The sequence below is a fragment of the Myodes glareolus genome, chromosome 20, assembly GCF_982192425.1.
Source record: "Myodes glareolus chromosome 20, mMyoGla1.1, whole genome shotgun sequence".
NCBI lineage: Eukaryota > Metazoa > Chordata > Mammalia > Rodentia > Cricetidae > Myodes > Myodes glareolus.
In genome coordinates this window covers 13,336,097-13,355,858 of record NC_142045.1, presented here as the reverse complement: position 1 = coordinate 13,355,858, position 19,762 = coordinate 13,336,097, and the positions used below count along the sequence as shown (strand labels likewise).

The 19,762-nt window shown below is 44.2% G+C and overlaps 1 protein-coding gene across 2 annotated transcripts in view; it reads right to left on the bottom strand.

Moving 5' to 3' along the window:
• Positions 1-17,891, bottom strand: part of Golim4 (golgi integral membrane protein 4) — a 75,303-nt gene extending 57,412 nt beyond the window's left edge. The window contains exon 1 of one of the 2 annotated variants that reach the window (XM_048424449.3): positions 17,049-17,891. In XM_048424449.3, the coding sequence (XP_048280406.3) occupies positions 17,049-17,235 (187 nt within the window). In that variant the 5' untranslated portion in view covers positions 17,236-17,891. The remainder of the gene's footprint in view (positions 1-17,048) is intronic. The other variant, XM_048424450.3, reaches the window with a different exon arrangement.
• Between the last annotated feature and the right edge of the window lie 1,871 nt (positions 17,892-19,762).

The window sequence follows — 19,762 nt, the reverse complement described above, 5'->3', positions numbered from 1 at the left end:
AGATGTCACTTGGTGAGACACACAAACAAGCAAAAAAAAAAAAGTTTTGGAGATGGTAGTGGGAAATTATCTCTTGTAATTAAAATGTTGCAGGGCACAGAAAGAAAGACCTCTGTATATAAAAGGATTAAAGAGAAGTGGTTCCTTGAGTCTGATCTAATTGCTGACTACCAGACTGTTGAACGAACATTTAAGCAAAAACCAGCACAGGGAGGGGGAAAAGTAAGTTAATAAAATAAAGATGAACGATATGAAAAGTGAGGTTAGATCTGTCTTTTCTTTTCCCATCAGGATATTTCTAAGGAACTCAATTAAAGACAGCAATCTTCCAGGTAGAGTTCAGTACCCTGAGTTCCAGGGGAGTCACCACTGGTTTGATAAAGGACTTAGAGTTCCATTCAGGAAGGCTTAACAAGATCAGGCATGTTCCCACTCGGAAAGCTTTCGTAGGAGACAGTATTCACAAAAGCACATTAAAAAGACAGTTTCTTATTGCCTATTCAAAGCTCGTATGACAATGACTAACAGGAAATATCCACGACAAACCAAGTCTGTGTTTGTCTCCTAAGAGCAGCGCTGAGACAAGGAAGTGAACTCGATACGGAGAGGGCAAGCAAACTGCTGTTAGGGTTATCTACTGTGACGACTGAACGCCTGCCATAAACCCATAAAAATGATAAGCACCTACCGGTGTATACACACACATTTCACATATGCATGAAGAACTCTCACAGAAGACAGGAATAATAAATGCACAAGCTGAAAAGCAGAAATGGTCACTCTGTGGACTTCTCTGGCCTCTGTATGTGCATACATGTGCACACCTCAACACACAGCACACACACGTGGGCCACACAAAGTGCTGATTAGTACGTTAAACACCAACAGGAATCTGTTTCAAGTAGTCATCACTGGTCCTCCAGATATAAGGTGGATCTTTCCACATTATATTTCTTAGTAATATGGAACTTTATTCTTTTAAAAAGTTAAATGGGATGTTTTGCTTCCAAGAATACTCTGTTACATAATTTTCTTCTATCGTAATTTAAGCTTTGGCCCAATACAATTCAATAATAACAGGTCACAAACATAAAGAGTGAGATCTCTGTGGGTCAGTTCTAGAAACACCATGGTTCTTTAGGCCTATTATATATTATGAAGCAAAATAAGACTACAGAACCTTACCATATAATAATAATCTGCCAAACATGAATCATGTCAGGACATTCTCATCCTAGTGACTACACAGTCATAGAAGTCACACCTACTTGGGGGCATTTCACAACTTCGAAGGCTCAGTTATACCCCAAATCCTTCCTACCACAGCCAACATTTCCATTGGAAATTTGGTTCAGGAAACTAGTGAAAGATGGTAGTTGAACCTGTCGTAGTCCTATTGTGTGTTGAGTGCACGTGTGTTCCAGTGATTGTGTGCACGCATGTTTGTGCATATGTGTGCACACATGTTTGTGCATATGTGTGCACGCATGTTTGTGCATATGTGTGCACGCATGTTTGTGCATATGTGTGCACGCATGTTTGTGCATATGTGTGCACGCATGTTTGTGCATATGTGTGCACGCATGTTTGTGCATATGTGTGCACGCATGTTTGTGCATATGCAGGCCAGAGCACAACCTGGTATGGCTCCTTAAGAAGCTATCGATTTTCCTTTCACCTTTTTTTAGTAAGAGAGCACGAGAGACAGACATAAACATACACATGCAGAGACACGAACAGACTGATGGACACAGACACAGGGTGGCTCACTGAACTGGAACTTGCCAGCCAACCTTGAGAATCAGTTCTCTTCCTCCTCTGTTTTAAGATTACAAGGCTGTTCCAATGCATTCAGTTTTCTGTTTTATGAGCTCTGGATGATGGAACTCAGGTCCTCTTTACCAACTTAGCTCCTTCCCCAGCTCTTTAAGCCTAAAAGTACAAATAGTTTTAGAAGCACTATAAATAATTTTATATGACTCCTAAACTATACACAGGCTGAAAACCCACATACAAACCAAGTATGCTGAATGGTAAACAGTGAGCCGATGAGCCACTCATATGCAGGCCATTGCAGGGGCAATGTATCCGTTGGCTTAAAAGTCCCATAAACGCTTGTTTTGAGAGTTAAGTTTTGGCTGCTTTTGCTTTGTATCATATTTAAAAACTTGTACTAACAAACAGACCTGTGCTTATATATCTGACGCACGGGGTTGCAAGACTAGCAGGGAAATGCTAAGACAATCTGCAAAGGCAATCTGTAAGCTGCATCATCTTCCACCAAATGGCTGCCTATGAAGAAGCCTTTAAAAGAACAACTGCTTCATATTAGCAGTAGCTGATAGACCCAAACATCGTCAATGGATAAAGCAGACGGAGCGGAACAGACTTACACAGTGGCATCCCAGAAGAAACCAACTATCTGCAATTTGGGGAAGATGTCTTAACACAAGAGAGAGGAGACAAGCACAAAGTGCACGGCATTTAGTTGCATTTATTTAAAACATTAAATGAGTGTTGTCCTTCCACCTCTCTCGGGGTCACTCTCTCCACTGATAAAGAAGTTATGCAAGATACAGAGGTTCCAATGAAGGTGTCTACAAAGGCTCAGCCAACCATGCAGACACCCTAAGCAATGGCAGTTGGGATATTGGCCAAGGGAAGCAGAAAATCAGTCACTTACTACACAGGGATGCAGATTCATTATGAAGGCTTTTCCACTGAACATCAAAAGCCAGATGTCTGTGTTTTAAAATCTTTTTTTTTTCATGAAGATGACATGTGAGATTATCAGAGCACTGTAGGGCCCAAACCTAATGCTATTCATATGAACTGGTATTGACAACTTGGTTTCTAAGTGATATTCTTGTTCTTCCAATCCATTTGATTTAAGTGAAAAGACATCCCCCATTTGGAAGTTAAGAAGCATAAGCAGGACACTCAGTTGGAGGTGAGCCTCGAAGCAGCCCTGTGAAATCAGTGTCAAGTTGAAGGTACCTGCCAGTCAATGTTGTCTATAAGGAAGAGCTGAATCCCTGTCCACATGGCAGGGCAGACAGGTGTTTGAAAGGGGATTATTATTAAAGAATGCTCTAAGCCTATAAGTTCTGAATCAAGAAGAATGTATTGGAGGGAGAGGGAAAGGATGGTGAAACTGAGTTCACCACGGGGACTCTCACCCTTGCTGTCCTAGGACATGGTCCCTAGCAAGAATGCTGACATCCTAGAAGGCATATGAAGGCTCCGGGGAATTCATGCATAGACGAAACAGGAAGTGACAAGCCATGGCAGTGGGTCTCTGTTGGGGTCACCATCAGCACTGTTCAAGAACACAGCTCTTAGGAATGGAAAGGGGTCTCCAAGGAGACCAGCTCCTCACTTAACTCCAGATGAGTAGCCTCGCTATGCATTTCACACTATTGGATGTAACTTGTAACTCATGACCCTCTTTTTGTCCCCCTCTTAAATGCTCGGATTATGTATGGGTGTTCTCTGCCATCCCTCGCTCCGTGAATGCTCTTAACCCTGGCAGAGTCTGAGAAGTTTTGCATGCTCTCAGAGAGGTCAAAGCTAGAAAGCCATTCCATTTTGTCAAAACTATTACAAATTCTAGGATGAGGGAGTGATGGAACCGGAGGATTGATTCTATTAGTAAGAAATCAGTGTTATAAATTAGGCAGCCTACACATCGGTTTTAAATTTGTCGGGATCTTGTTGTATGTTTGCATCGTTCCTAAATTTAAAATAGTAATAACACAGAGGTTTGTTGTCAAGCCAAATAACATCACTTGAAAGATTAAATTTTCCATGAAGTTTCAAATTCTTTTATTATTATTTACTATTGCTATTAAATTAGTAAGCAATTATTGATCAATTTTATGTAGTCAGTTCATTAAGGGCATGTAAATTTCTCAATGGGGTTCTTATTTCATTGGGGACGGGAATGGCTCAGGCTCCCAGAAGTCATGTATAACATGTTCATGGGCTGAACACAGAGGACTTAAAATTCTAAGATGTACTTTAAAAACCTGAGGAGGAGAAATTTGCCCTAAAGCAGTAGGTTTCCACCTTCTTCAGGTCACTGATTCTTGTAGGATTTGACAGAAACATCAGTAGAGAACTGTCACATATTTTTAGGCGGTTCAAAGACTTTTCACAGATCCCACATTGAGAACTTCACCTTTAAGGGAGAGACGGTTACAGGTCAGGCACTCACAGCGGTCTTACGCAATAGCTATATTGAAACGGGAGGTGGTTTGAGAACATCTGGAGGCCACGGGTAAGAACAAGACAGGCTTTCTTTATAAAGACTCGGCCCCACCCAAAGATCCCCATTGGCAGTGCCATTCTTGTGGAGTCCTCGGGTGATTTGCCTTCTTGGAATTTACATACAAGATCTCACATGCATTCATAAATACCATCATCATAGCTAGCTAATTGCTACTTTTTCGTTGGACAGTTTCAACAAAACCGAACATCCTGGAGCATAAGCCAGGTGGACCCTAGCCAAACACAGAGCTAAGGAGAAAAAAAATAGTATGTTCGTCTCTCTAAAAGCCACACTGCATAACTCAATACAACATTACAGAGCACGCAGAGAATTTTTCCCAGTTTTGACTTCAGGAAAACAGCTCAGAAGAAAGACTGCATACCCAGACGAACCAAAGTTATCCATGTTAACACCACAGCAGGTCAAAGACCAATGGCGGCTGGTATCATAGCCACTCTGATACGCAGTGCCGTGTGGCAGGAGTGCTAAGGTAAATTCTACAGAAAACCAACAGCAACTTCTCACTGACTGGAGTACTAGATTCCTTGAGTCTTGAATGGAATATGGCATGTCACAACTTTTAACAAAATACCATCTACTCACTTCTCAAATCTCATAGGGCTGTGTGCGTGCGCGCGTGTGTGTACAGGTTCCTGTGTGTCTCTCCAGACCTGAAATTCACCTTAATATTTATTAACATGCTATACTGAAGTCCAGTACATTGTGTGATGGTTTAAAAATTAGTAAAACTTTCAGACGAAGGACGCATCAGATGTTAACCTGGTAAGAACAGATGATACGTTTGAGAGAGTCGAAAGCAGAGAAAGAATAAAATATATTTAGAAAGTTCAACAGAGGTCAAACGGGAAGCAGAAACGCTTATCTCACATGTTCTTAATTACACAACAATGAACTTAGACTTTACAACTACTCAGAAAACACCGAGTGACTTTTGTCTTAACATGCTTTTATGCTGAACTTTTGACTTTATTAATATTATATAAGACTGTAACAGAATCTTAACTTTCAGAGTAGGGGTAAATGAACAAACTGGAATTGCCAGTCATGCAAGTCATATTATGTCTTCAAGTCAAAGATATCTTTCCAAAGATATCTAGAGTGACCTCTAGAAAGCTAAGAGCTTCTATTAAATCAGATCTTCTCCAAGGACTGTAATCCACAAGCCTGAAGCAGGAGAAGATCATATTCAATGAACATACAAGACACTGTTTTTCTCTCTGCTGCCAATGTAATCCAGTCACATTTAGATGGGGCAAATATTCACACACGTGTTACCATGGGACTTTGGAACTTCCCAGGTATGTGATGTTCCTTCCTTTAATATTTACTGCAGAACCCTATAATCTGTGCTTACACTTCAAGCAATCAGACAGAATTTTAACTTTCTAAGGCTGAATGGTCTAAACATCAAATACTTTCCCTCTAAAGTGAGATTTCAGTATCCACTTAGCGAATAAGCTTCAAATTTAATTAAAAGTCACATTGTGGTGCATATTAAAATAGTTTTACAAAAACATTGTCAGATAATCCAAGGAAAATAATTTAGTACAGTGCCTGGTACCCATGCAGAGCTCCATAAATACCATCTCATGATGGCTTCGGCTAACAAACAATAATTTAATAAATCTCACATTATGCTCGCTCCCAATGGTCCTCACCTTCTACTCTCCACATCCCTCAGTCATGTTTCCTTGTTTGTATGTAGAAACTTAATAGTCTATGTGAAAGTAACAGAATGCGGAAGAATGAGGAGAAATGACTTCCAAGATCCAGTTACTAGGACACCTCCACTTTCATCTTGGATACTTGGAGGATGAACAGTCAGCACTGGGCAAGGTAACCTGAGATGCTCCACCAACAGAGACTCTCACTCAGGTAAAAAAAAAAAGGGGGGGGCTTTGAGTTTGTCACAGGAAAGAATTTCAGGACAAAGGAGAAAGAGCCACAAATGTCGCCACCATGCATTTCAAGCAAAAGTAAGGGATGGTACATGGCTTAGACCTACGAGCCAGCACCAAGTAACTGACGCTCACAGTGTAGTCATAGGCTTCTTAAGAGTGTCACACGAAGACATCGGTATAAGAACTATAGATGTGATTCTGTGGCTTAAGTGGCATTGCTTAAGTGATGTAACTTGCACTATAGTTTAAGATCGAGTCAAGTTCGGAACATAGGTACAAAGTATGGGAGAGTTGACTTATTCCCCCCAATGTGCATCCTCTGTGTAAATGCGGCTTCATGAGGAACACCGTTTAGAAGGAGCGAGGTGGGAGGCGTGTGGGGAGGGCTGCACTCACAGGTCACCAGCATCCTAGTTCAAAATAAGCATAGTTCTGTTGTTTACAGCATCCTGACTGGAGGTATCACTTGGCAAAGGGAATGCTGTCTCTCTAAGCAAGCTTGACTTGGTTGGTTGTGTTGACATTTCTGATCCTCCGCTAGCAGGAAACACAAACCAACGTAAAGAGTCTTGTTCTACTGTGCCTCATTTGTTCTGGATTTCTGGGATGTTTTGCTGGCTAGTTTGTTTTGAGATAGTCCTGTGAAAGGGCCCAGGTGAGCGCAGGATTGGAGGCCACTACTAATTTACACAATAAGAAGAATTGTTTTTAGGAAGTTGCATAAGTGGTGTGCTTGCCCTGGATAAAAGCGATGCTTTACATCAGTATTACTTAATTTGTCTTTTGCCATCATCGGGACCTCTAAATAGAACTTCTAGTCTATTTTTAAAAACTCTCTCAACATTGACGAAAAACTTGAACCACTGGAACTAGGCTTAAAATTCAGAAGCCATCTGAGTTCAAGTCTCTGTGGGTGAGGCTCCTTGGCTGTCCTTCGACACCATCCTTCGGTGACGCTCTTGAAGTTTTCTCTCCCTCTCCTTTGGAGACTCGAAGCCAAAGGGGAAATGGTCATTTCTTAACACTGTCAACATTCAGCAGACAGGCAGGAGACACTCAGATATTTGAATTCTGAAGTGTCAGTAAAGGTGAGGAATAAGGAAGTCAAAGCAACTCTGAAACCCAGGCTGACTCAGTTAGGTCCCCAGGCCTGCAAATCAACCTCCAGGTATTTTGTACCCAGAGGCTTTCTGTTGTACTCTTGAATTCGTGCATCCTGTTTTCACTTGCTGCTCTGGGTTTGCCACGGCCTTCCTTGCCAGTGAAATGTGGGTGGCTCTATAGACTCTTCTCCTGTAAGCCTGCCTCTTTTCCCTTCAGCTCAAGCTGACAGGATTCATCCTGACAAAGTCTTCCCAAAGACGTCCGTGAGCGTCCTGCGAAAGGTTGTGAAGCTCTGCTCGCCGGAGCCTGCCCTGTCCATCTGTGCGCATGCAGGGACAGATGAGAGGCAGTTCTCTTAAAGGTCTGCCTTTTCCTCGACCTCACCCATAAAACTTCTCAAAAACCAAACTTCTGTGAAGAATGTGACTCAAGCTCATGACACTTCTAACGAGAGCATCCGTGTCAGTCTTGGGAGGTCATGATTGTATGGCATTCTTCTTTAATATTTCCATGACCTTACCAGAAAGATTATGTGGCTACAAGCTGGGCTTGTATCTAATGTCATGGTTTTCTGATAGTGCTGTGGTATGACCTTGTTTTCTGGTCGTGTCCTTCATTCCTTTAACTGTGTGTGTGTGTGTGTGTGTGTGTGTGTGTGTGTGTGTGTTCCAGAGTATGTGTACATATGCCACATGAGTGCAGACGGTATTGGCGGGGGGTCAGCAGAGTATGCCAGATCCCCTGGACCTGAGCCAGAGATGGTTGTGAGATGCCATGTGGGTATGAGGAGACAAAGCTGGAACTTCTGCAAGAGCAACAGGATTTCTTAACTTCTGAGCCATCCAATCCAAGCCAGCCATCCAAGCCAGCCATCCAATCCAACTCCGGTGATTTTCTTTAATTTTATAAGCATTTCATTGTCTAGAGAGACCGAGAATCTTCAATTCATCAAGTCATGGATTTTTTTTTTATCAACTATCCTCTCAATTTACCCTTTTCTTACAGTTTATCATAACATAAAAATAAATTGGGTGACATTTCAATAATTTTATTCTAGGAACTCTCTTTAATGAATAGTTAATTCATTTGACAACTTTTACTCCCAATATTCTTGCAGATGACTGTGGATCACACAAGGACACAGACCTGTGGGCACTGCTGAAAATTCTGTGCAACTTCATTTCTAATTTTTAGTGAACTTTTTCTTACAGTAAAAAAGTGTCCATCCATCCATCTATCTATCCATCCATCCTTCCACCACCTTAAATTTCAAACTTCTCTGGACAATATGATTCAAACCAATACTCTTATTAGCATACATAATTCTAAGGCCATCTCCCATTTATACTTATTTACTTTTGAGGCAGGGTTTACTATGTAGCCCGAGCTGGCCTGAATCTCATAGGTATCTATCCTCTGTGCCTCCCAAGTGCTGGGATCAAAGGCACGTGCCATCATGCCCAGGCTCCAACCTTTAGATTTTGATGTTGGCACCCTACTCTAAAACATGCATTCATTATCATTTTGCAAAGTACATTACCCCCACAGACTGAGACCTCGGGTTGTCCTATGACTCTACTTACATGCTGTGGCACCGTGTGCACCTGCACTCACACATGAACATGCACATAGACACACATCATACCCATAGATTACACATATTTTATACATAGGAACACACATGTAGACACACATCATACCCATAGATAAAACACATGTGGATAAACACACACACACACACGCAAATTTTTTTGAGTACAATGGTGACATATGATCTCTATACACACAGGCACATACATGTGCACATTTACCCTCCCGACACAGAGAGAGACAAACACACAAAATGGCTGAGTAGTTGAATCGGTGTCACAGAAAGTAGATTTATAACAAAAAGACCCTAGTACAAACATGATAAATTGCTGTCTTCAAAGTTAAGTAACCAAATAATTATCATCTGTCCAACTACAATTTGTTTATATTTACTCTTACCATTGCACCTATATTTAAGAGAGCTTATAAGTAACATCAAAGCTCTCTTGAAGATCATTATTTATAGAAGATTCTGCAGTTTGTAACAAAAACCTCAATTAAAAAGTGCATGCTAAACGATGTGAAAACTAGAAGATGGAGCATTTGATTCCCCTAAAGTGATTCTAATTTTTTGATTCACTTATCCTCAATGCAAAGCAAATTATATCATTCAAATATTTTACAGTGCCTATCCTTCACAATGACACCACGTCTTTAATGTCCTACTCACTATCACATTGTGGCATTTCATGTGTGAAAAACAGGAACAGAAATATTTTCCAAATGTCAGACAGTCATGGAGCAATTTATCTCATTGCCTTGTCCCTCTAGGCAATGAGGCCATTTAGTACAGGCTTATTAGTGATCAGCAATGACTGACAGACAAGCTTGCAGCATAAGCCTTCACAGGCCAAGGAAAACAAAGGGCATAAACATTCCATTCAGCAATGCATAGCACTGTTTAAAAATAGCAATGTCATGGGAGTCCAAACTGACACAGGCATCCCAGTGGTCCTCAGGGAGCACAGGACGATGCAGAACGCTGCCTTCAACGAGAAGTCAGGGTCTTCGGCTCTGCGCTCAGCTTGAACCACAGGGTGAGCGAGTTCCCATCTCAAAATTCTGTGTTCCTATCAGACCTGATCAGTTTGTTGCATTCTTAAACCTCAGGCACGCAGGCCTCCTCACGTGAGTTCTCACCAGGCCAGTCAACACCTGGTAAGTCAAGGGAGCTGCCAAGCGTTTGCCTTCCCCGACAATAGACTTCTGAAAAGAAAACATGACCCACTGCCTTGCAAATGAAAAGTGTGATGTACACGACGATAATAAATGGCAATTAATAGACTATTTAATTAAAAGATTATAGATCATAAAACAAATTCTGGCTCCCAGGTTGTTTCTTGCCTGAAGTCAGCTTCCTTTCGTGAAGCAAGAGAGAGATTCTAACATCAAACCAAGCGTTTCTCCTTCGCTTGTCAAGAATGCATTGAGTAGGAATAGCAAGTTTTGTACTGTGTGATCCGGTGTTATTTGAGGGAGCATTTTCTTCATCTAAAGTCAACTCTGGCAACAACTAAAGTCACGTGGTGGCCCATGACCTTAGCCCTAACATGCTGCCAAAAATAGTAACACCTTTTAACCTCTGAGTCTAAACCTTACTTGAATCTTCGTAGGAATGACTTTCTCAGGACACATTTATTTCAACATGAGAAGCACCAAGATCACAGAAGAGACAACCCTGTCAGGAAGCTTCATTGGGGTTCCACACTTGCTTTCATTAGATGCCATCTTGACATGGCAAGGTACTTACCCCAAACCCCAGACTGCTCCTTCAGTCCGAAGTGGTGCTCAACACAGTACCTTGGCACCCAATACCTTGGCATGGCGGGCACTCAATAAAGGTTATTAAGTACCATTCAATGTGGAAATACGCTCCGAAATTCTCTGAACAAATTTATGCTCAGAAGCAAAGTCTTTTCTATTCTTCTTTGAACTTGTGATAGACACACGGAACTTTCACTTCTAAACAAGGCTATGAAACCCACAAATAACCTAGAAACAAAAGTCACAAATACATTTTGCCCGCCATGATGGAACACAAACACTCTTTGGCCAAAACGAAGAGCAACAATTCTTAGTCACTGTTATATAAAATGCTTTCATGTTCTTTTTTTCCCCAGAATAGGGTCAAAAAAAATTTAAAGAAAGGAAAAAAGGCAAAGATAACAAGAGGGTCATAACATTACAGCAAAGCTGGGCAACAAGTTCTGAGAAACTGTCTCATTTAAGCTTTGACTAGTCGCACGTGTAATAAAAGGTAGGCTAATGAGACGAAGACCAGCACATCCAGCAGTTGACATCCTGTTGCCTAATAAGTACTGTCAATCAAATGTTCTACCGAAGTGGCCTCCATGCTACATGCTACTCTCCCTTCTTCATTCCCTTGGTTTTCTTTTCCTTCCTTCCTTCCTTCCTTCCTTCCTTCCTTCCTTCCTTCCTTCCTTTCTTCCTTCCTTCCTTCCTTTCTCTCTTTTTAAAGAGCATGAAGTTTTAAGGAAGAATCGCAATGCCTTGAACACTCATCAGCTTCTAGTAACTTCTTTCCCACTCTCCCATATTCCGGTTCTTCTCCAGCGCTCTGATTTTCTGCCCACGTCATCGCGGTCCTCATTCCCCTCACTCCAGTTCTCGTATGTCTCAGCCAGTGTCCAGGGGATGATGTTCTTTGCAAAGACAGGAGAGCTAAGCAAGGTCAAGGACAGGGTTTTCATCTTGCTGGAGCTCACACCAGAGGTCTCTGTGCCGTGCACGATTCTAACATACTCAAGCAGAGTAGCTCCCCTCTGCAGGGATGGCTGGTGCAAGCATGACCTACGGCTGTAGATTCTTGGAGTGATCACTGACATGCAACAGAGTGCTTTACCTGGAGTTGCGTGAAGTATTTAAAAGCTTATCTTTTCACCGGGGAATGAATTTAACATGTTAAACTATCAACGTCTACTAATTGCCTACTTATGTGCTGTGACAAGAAGACTTAAGAGAAGCAACTTCAAGGAGGAAGGATTTATTTGCCCCACAGTTAGCGAGAGCACAGTTCAGCATGTTCAGGAAAGAATGGTGGTGGGGCAGCAAGACTGGGACTCCTCATAGTCCACAAACCATAAAGCGGGGAGAACTGCCCGACATCAGAGTTGACTATAACCATCACCCCTCCACACAATGCCCCACCTCCAGTTAGGCTCTACTCCCTGAAGTTTCACAGTGTGCTAAGAGCACTGCCACCTGACAAGCAACTATTCGGACGCCCACGCCCAAGAGGCCCATTTCACACTGCAACCACGTCAGTATTGTTAAGGAAAGCGTGTCTTTTTAAGTGGTAGCTACGCTTTGATACCAATGGCTATTTCAAAGCCATGCTTAATTGATGTTACAAGGCTCAACTTGACACACAGAGATGATTATCCCTTCCGAACACTGTCCATACTTGCACACCTAAGGACTGAATTATCAAGACATGTGAAGGACTCAGTCCAGAAGCTCTCAGTGGTGGTTCCTAAGCAAGCTCCACTCAGCCAGCACAGCACACTAGGTACTGGCCCACATGGAGACCTATAAGACAATTATCTTGACAACTCTGTCAGAAGCAACAGTGCCATGGAGAGGTTAACCTGTCCAAGATCACACCGCAAGGAGAAAGCACAACGAATTGATGTCCTCGGCCTCACTCGCCAGTATCAAGGAACAGTACCCCACTTGCCATTATGAAGAACATCTGTTGATATACACCTGCTGTTTCCCAAGTACCAATTATACGTCAGGCAGGCATCAGGAAGGAAGAGGAAGGACTTTAAAGAGCTCAAGCTTGAACTGAAGGGCTTTTGTTTTCAAGTAAATGTAGAAGCCATGGAAAAGAAAAAGGCCATGGCCCAGTTATACTTTCCTGGACAGGCTAGGGTGTTATCCTAGAGGCAGCAAACTTAAGTAACAAGGGGGTCTCTTAGAAGCACCAAACTCTCCAACTCCTTTCTTCTAAATAACCACAGCATACTTGTTTGAATTTAGAGTATGTGAAACATTGCACACATTTTCTTCACGGGTATCCAGTCATTAATGTTACAGTGTGGCACACCATTTGCAGGGAGAACACTTTGTCTTCTTAGATGTGTGCTCCTTACATTTTCTTCCAGACCTTACTACATGCGGTCACCACCTCCGAAGCGGCACACCTCTCCCAGTCTAAGGTGGCACAGAGGGTTAATTAATAACCAAATCCTAATTCTCTGTTTCCGTCGTCAAGGAAGAGTCATTCGTTCTCCAGGCTAGAGTGCACTGGCTTATGTCAGCTCACCTCCTTTCCTGCTGCGTACTTAGAAACAAAGAAGGGTAGATAACTGCACAGAAAACTCATCCAGTCCGAAACTGAGCCCAGGACCAAGCTGGGAGGTCAACAAGAAATGAATTATCTATCTCAAAGGAGGAACCAGATGATCACACAATTCTACTGTCTTCCAGGTTTATACTCAGGATTACGTAGGAATTATTTTGGTTAATTTTCACAATAACTCTGATAAAATGAGTCACTCTACTCACCATTTGATAAATAAGAAAAATTAGGCCCAACTCTACACACACACACACACACATACACACACACACACACACACACACACACACACACACACACACACACAAAGTGGCAGAACTAGAATTGGAACACAGTCTAGAAACCAGTCTGCTTTTAATCACAGGCCCAGGATAAGCAATGAAAACACCCTTGGGGCCAAGCAAGTGAAGAGGATGTTTGAAGTAGCTTAGCCTTAAGATTAGAAAGCCAAGGCTCTTAACCAGGGCTGCCTTTGGAATCACCTAGGGAGCCTTAAAGACTGTTGGTTGAAGCCTGGGTTCCACCCCCGCAGATGTGATTTAATTGATGTGGGGGCTGCGAGGTGCTCTAAACGGGCAGTCTAGCCAGGGGCAGGCTGCTTGCAGATCAGGGTGGCATGTGGCTCACTTGAAAGCAGCAAGAAGAACCTTTCAAATGTTATGTAAACAGTGTACTGGACAAAGGTTGCAACTGCTTCTGCAACCAGTATGTGATCTCTGGACTCTCACTTGGTATAATTAAGGGACTAATATCGGAGTTAGATATACATAGATGATTGAGAGATACATAGATTATAAAAAGTAAATGATAAGATAGATGATAGATAGATAGATAGATAGATAGATGGATGGATGGATGGATGGATAGATAGATAGATATAGATAGATGATAGATAAATAGATAGATAGATAGATAGATAGATAGATAGATAGATAGATAGATAGATAGATAGATAGATAGATAGACAGACAGACGGACAGATGGACAGACAGACAGATAGATAGATAGGACAGACAAACAATAGATAGATACATAGATGCAGACGACATTGTCATGGATTTTTCCAGAAATGATCATCTGGTCTTTGAGCTTTTCCGTATTATCATTCAGCTCCAATTATGGGACAATTATAAAAAAAGAGTAATCTCTGTTCAAAGGACCCTGGACTACACCCTGTTCTTCAAACGGGGATAACCCAACTATGCTCCCCTAACAAATGCATACCATTCAATAAAGAAATATTTACTTCAACTTTTTCCAAAGTTGTGTTTTAGAAGAAGACCACTCAAAAGTAACTCTGACCTTGATGCCAGCCAAATAAAGAGATCTCATTTAACTAAACAAGTCTTAAGAAGCAAAGGTGGGAGGGGGCGGTTCAGGAGGTGGCTCAGTCTGTGAAGTCCCTACTGTGTAGCCTGGAGACCTACGTTTTGCTCTGTAACCCAGTGGCTAGGGAGGATAGCCCAGCAGGTCTCTAAAGCCGGTCAGCCTAGCTCGGTCATCAAGCATCAGGATCGGGGAAAGACCCCATCTCAAGAAGTAAAGGTGGAGAGCAAATGAGAAAGGACACCTGGCATCAACCTACAGCCTCCACGTTCACGCACACCCACACGGAGACATGTATGTCAAAAACAAGCAAATAAAACAGAAAAGAATGGTGTTAGATGCTCTAACGGTTTGCGTATGGAGGGGTACAGCACCTCTAGATAAAAAGTCCCTTGTCCTGGGGAAGGGAAAACAAAAGCTGCGTGCCATCAGAAGATGGTCGTTATTAAATAGCCGGCAGATGTGAGAAAGGATGCTGCTAAGGGCAAGTCTGAAGCCTCTTCTGAAAAAGGCAGAAACTTCAGCCGGCTCGTGAACTCATGTCTTGCTCCACAATCGTGGCAACTGTTGCACTGCCAGCCAAAAGGAAAGGGCAAAATGCACCAATTAAGAAAGATTTCAGGGACTGGGTGCCCAGCTTAGCCAGCCACTTGGTTGTTTACTGTGCAAGCGGAGGACCTCAGTTGCAGTCCCTAGGAGGCACGTAAAAACTCAGGGATGGTGATATACATGGCGGTACATGCCTGCAATCTGGGTGCCGGGAGGGTGAAAACAGAGGGCCCTTAGAGTTCAAGGGCCAGACAAACAGTCTGGCTGTCTCAAGAAATAAGGTAAGAGAGTGAAAAACATACTGAACACCAATCTCTGGCCTCAACGTAGGAACATACATATACGCTGGTGCACACGCATATGCACACACGTGAGTACACACACACACACACACACACACACACACAAATAACCCAGGTGGTGTTAGCTGGCTAGTCAGTCAACCTAGCTAATATGGATATCCAAGATTCAATTAGGGACCCTGTATCCTAAAGTAGAGAAACTCGATTAAGGAAGACTTCCTGATATCCACCTCTGGCCCTCACATATGCAAATGGCAAGTCCACACACGCACACCCACACTGAAGCACACAGGGATACCGCTGATGCATTCTAAGTAAACAAGCCCAGTACCCACCCTTCTCACACTAACAACTCACAGAGAAACTGCCATACCTATATTAAAAAAAAAAAAAATCTAAGAAACTTTCAAAACAGGTTTTCCTTTTGAAAGAAGCCCAGCCACATATTTTCATTTGCCTGGGGCAGCGCAGGCTGGAGAAGCTAAAAATACTTTCTTTTCTTCTAAGTTTGGAAGAACAAATCAGACCAAGCAAAGAGCTGCATATCATTTCCCCCTATCTTAAAAGTCGTACTAGAAAATCTGCATAGCTGGATTAAGGCAAAAGCATCTGTTTTGTGTGTGTACACACACTCACTGTCAGGAACACCCCTCTGGCTTATCCGCCCAGGAAGATCCAGTAAGCCATATTTGTACTATCAAGAGGGACAGTCATCATTTGACTGATTAGGTAGGGTGCTTATTTCTCACTTCCTTTGTGTTGGAGAGAGAATTCCATGAGGGTTGAAAACAAACCAGCGGGACAGGTAAAAGCATTCATAAAAACATATACAATGAGTAGTGTGTTTTTCCCAGAGCCCCAAAGCGCTGACCTGCACTCTCTCATGAATCATTTGGGCCTTGGGAATTTGCAGTCAATGGGATTTTTAAAATAGAAGGATCCAAGCTTCAGACGCCTTGCACAAGTTGTGTCTTCCGTGGCTGGCAAAGTGAAATGTTATGTTTCTTCTCTCTGACTTCCCCAAGCTAACTGTAAAACACGCGTGTGCATTCATGCATACCCACGCACAGAGCTCTGTGATCACCTAAAGGCCTCCGGAGGAAGACACCCTTTTAAAGTGTGGACTTTTCCAACACGCCCAACGTTTCTCAAATTACCGATTAAACCAGCATAATAATAACAATACAAGATAGCCCGTTCCATTCACCGGTCACTAGTGCACTGCCCCCCCCCCCCTTTTTTTTCTTGAAAAGGAGAACCAGTTAGCAAATGTGTGTGCAACTCTCCATATCTACAAACCAGGGCTTGCCTCTTGGGAAAGGGTTGGCAGATGTGGCAGGAGGGCTATTTGCCCAGAATGCAGCTGGGCCTTTGACAAGTGCTTCTGGTAAAATACCCTGTGTTGTATGCACGCACACGCACACGCGCGCGCACACACAAGCCAGGCAGGACCATTGGCTGGTGCTGTATTTTTTTTCAAAGAGAACTCCTGGGGGAAAAGAAGGAAAACCCGGACGTCACCTCCACCCAGAGGCCAGCAGCCCCGGGCTGTTGTTCCAGAAGGTCACTAGGTGGTACCTGCAAAGCCAAGCTACTTTCCCAGCCCAGCACTAGCGCGGAGCGAAGTTGGCCACGCACGCGTCCCCTTAACTGTACTGTACCTTGCAATTGGGCAGAGAGTGAGTCCTGGTGCTGCTGGTACTTGAGCGCCACCGCCTCGGCTTTGCGCAGCTGGGTCTGCAGTTCCAAGTAGAGCATCGCGCCATAGAGGAAGCCGAAGATCACCGTGAGTAGCAGCAGCGTCTGGAAGATCCGCTTCTGCTTTCGGGAGCACATCCCGTTTCCCATAGTCCCTCCTGCGCCCCGCGCTGCGGCGGCGGCGGGCGCCGTCGTGTCCTCGGTCCTCGGCTGAGTCGGGCGGCTCAGCAGCGGCCACCGCGGGAAGTAGCCGGACTCGGCATGAGCAGAAGACGCAAGACACAAAAGCGGGGCCAGAGGGGAAGAGGCGGCAGCTCAGCCCCAGCGCACGGCGGGGCGCCAGGCCATCGACGCCACCCGGGAAGTGGCCACCAAACTTCTGTGACGTCGGATCTCCGCGAGTGGCTGGGCCCGCGTGGGGTCCCTTTGCATACTTCAGAGCCCGCTGCCCTTACCGCCGGTCCCCACGCGCCGCCTACCCGGCTTTCCTTCCTCCACACTTTTTGGCCCCGCCGTCCCCACCGTCTGTCCCCGCCCCTCGCGCCGGCTCCCGTGGCTGGACTTTGTCGCTACCACTGGTAGGAGACGCGCGCCCAACAAAGGGAACTGGCTCCCCGCGGCGTCCCCGCGCAAGGTCCTCCTCGGGTGGTGGAGAGATGAGGACAGGTTGTTCTGGTCTGGTTAGAAGGGGGCCGGTGGGCCGGTGTCACTGATCTGGCAGCTCCAGCGGTCCGCCACCTCCCACCCAACTTACGTGTCACCCACGGCCCCGCTATCATGGCCAACGGGATTCCGGGAGGAAGTCCCACTCGGGCTCCCACCTCATTGGGCCCGCGCGAGCCGCCGCTCCCTCCTTTCGGGGAGCCAATGCTGGGCTCCATTGGACGCCAGCTTTGTCTGTCCCGCCCCGGGCCGCGCCTTCCCTCTCTGCTCCGGGCAGGCCCTGGACTCCGTGGGCCGCGCGGCCGCCTGGCGCCTGGGTGCGCCCACGTGGAGCCCGGGTGGGTGGGGACAGGCGGAGGAGCCGGCTTGGGAGTGCTGGGGACTTGTCCTGGCCTGAGGCTTGAAGATGATCACTGGGCACGTGTGCACATGTGTGTGCATGTGTGTCCCAGCACTTGGAATGCACGTGGAGAAAGAATACAGCGCTTACACACGCCGAGGACAGCAAACAGCAGGACATGCACTCTGCTAAGTCCTGCTCACTTCTTAGCCTACAGAATGCGCGCAGGTTGCAGACACAATGTTCTTTGCATAATGGGCACAATCTCTCCAGGGCTACTTACTGAGACTTCTCCCAGCAGGGAGACTAGCCCGCCTTCATAGATGAGAGGAAGCAAGCTGGGGCCCTGAAAGTCACTTGACTGTCCTCGTGGGATGGGGAAATCACTTTGTTGGCAGAGCGAAAGAAATGATCTCATATGTTTCCTCTGGCTTCAAATGGAATAATTTAAAAACAAATCTTACAGGCTGAAATGAGTATGCATTCATTTTGCGATGTGTATTTCTCGTAATGGTGGCAGAAATACATCAGTTACATTTGAAAATTACATCTTCGAGGCCAACAAAAGACCGTAACTAGAGAAGTTAGACAAACATAATAACTCCAAACCACTTCCATCCAAACCACTTCTAAGAAATCCATGGTGTGTTTGTTTCTTCCACGTAATGAGGGGGGTGTGGAGTGGGGGTTATGCAGAGATGAGAATTTTGTTTCCCCTCTTGACCTGAATTTACGGAAAATGCATTATTTCTGAGAAAAATCAGTAGTGCAGGAGCACCTATTACATTCTGCATAATTTTCATGATACCCTGACTGGGTTTTTGTCATCGCCATCAATTATGGGGAATGAATGTTTAAGATAAAGGAAGATCTGCTTAAGCCAGGTTCGTTTTAAAGACAGTCCCTGTCCTGGATGTTTGTAGGTCAACTCTGAAATCATCAGTTAACAAGAGCCACACAGACAGACTGGGGCATTTGTCTCATCGTGAAACATAAGCAGGATTGGTATGTGCACTTAGCTAATAAAAAAGTCACATCACGGTTTTCAAAACGCGTACACTGATAGCCCAGGACATTCAATTTACATGCCCGAAACAAAGAAACCAAATTTGACGACCATGCTGACTCTAAATAGTTCTAGGTCTTATAAAAAGTAAGTGGTTCACAGCAGGAGAACCAATGAGAATCCTGCCCATTTCATCTTGTTCTGTAGAAACCAAGTCCTCACTCCAATTAAACATGCCATCAAGAACTGTATTCTGTTAAAATGTGAATCGACGCCAGGCCTGGTGGTACAAACCTGTAATCCCAGCTACCAGGGAGATCAAGGCAACAGAATTCCAAGGTCGGTCTGGATGAAATGAGAGAGACTGTGTTTCAAATCAAAAGAGGAAAAAACAGACCTAGGGATGACGGCTTGTTGTGAGGACACTTCAACTAGGATGTAGTTGACAGTGAGTTCAATCCCCAGTCCCAGGAAAAAGGAAAGAATGCCCAATTTAAAAAGAAAACAGACCAGAGAAGCTTAGTTTTGTTCCATGGCCTTGGTGCACTCCCGCAGACGCGAGTCTTAGCGGATTTACCACGGCTCTCAGCTTCCTCTTTCTGTTTTACTCACAGAAATTGAAAGTAATTAGGACGATGCCTTCAGAGTCCCTCGGAACTCAATTCGTT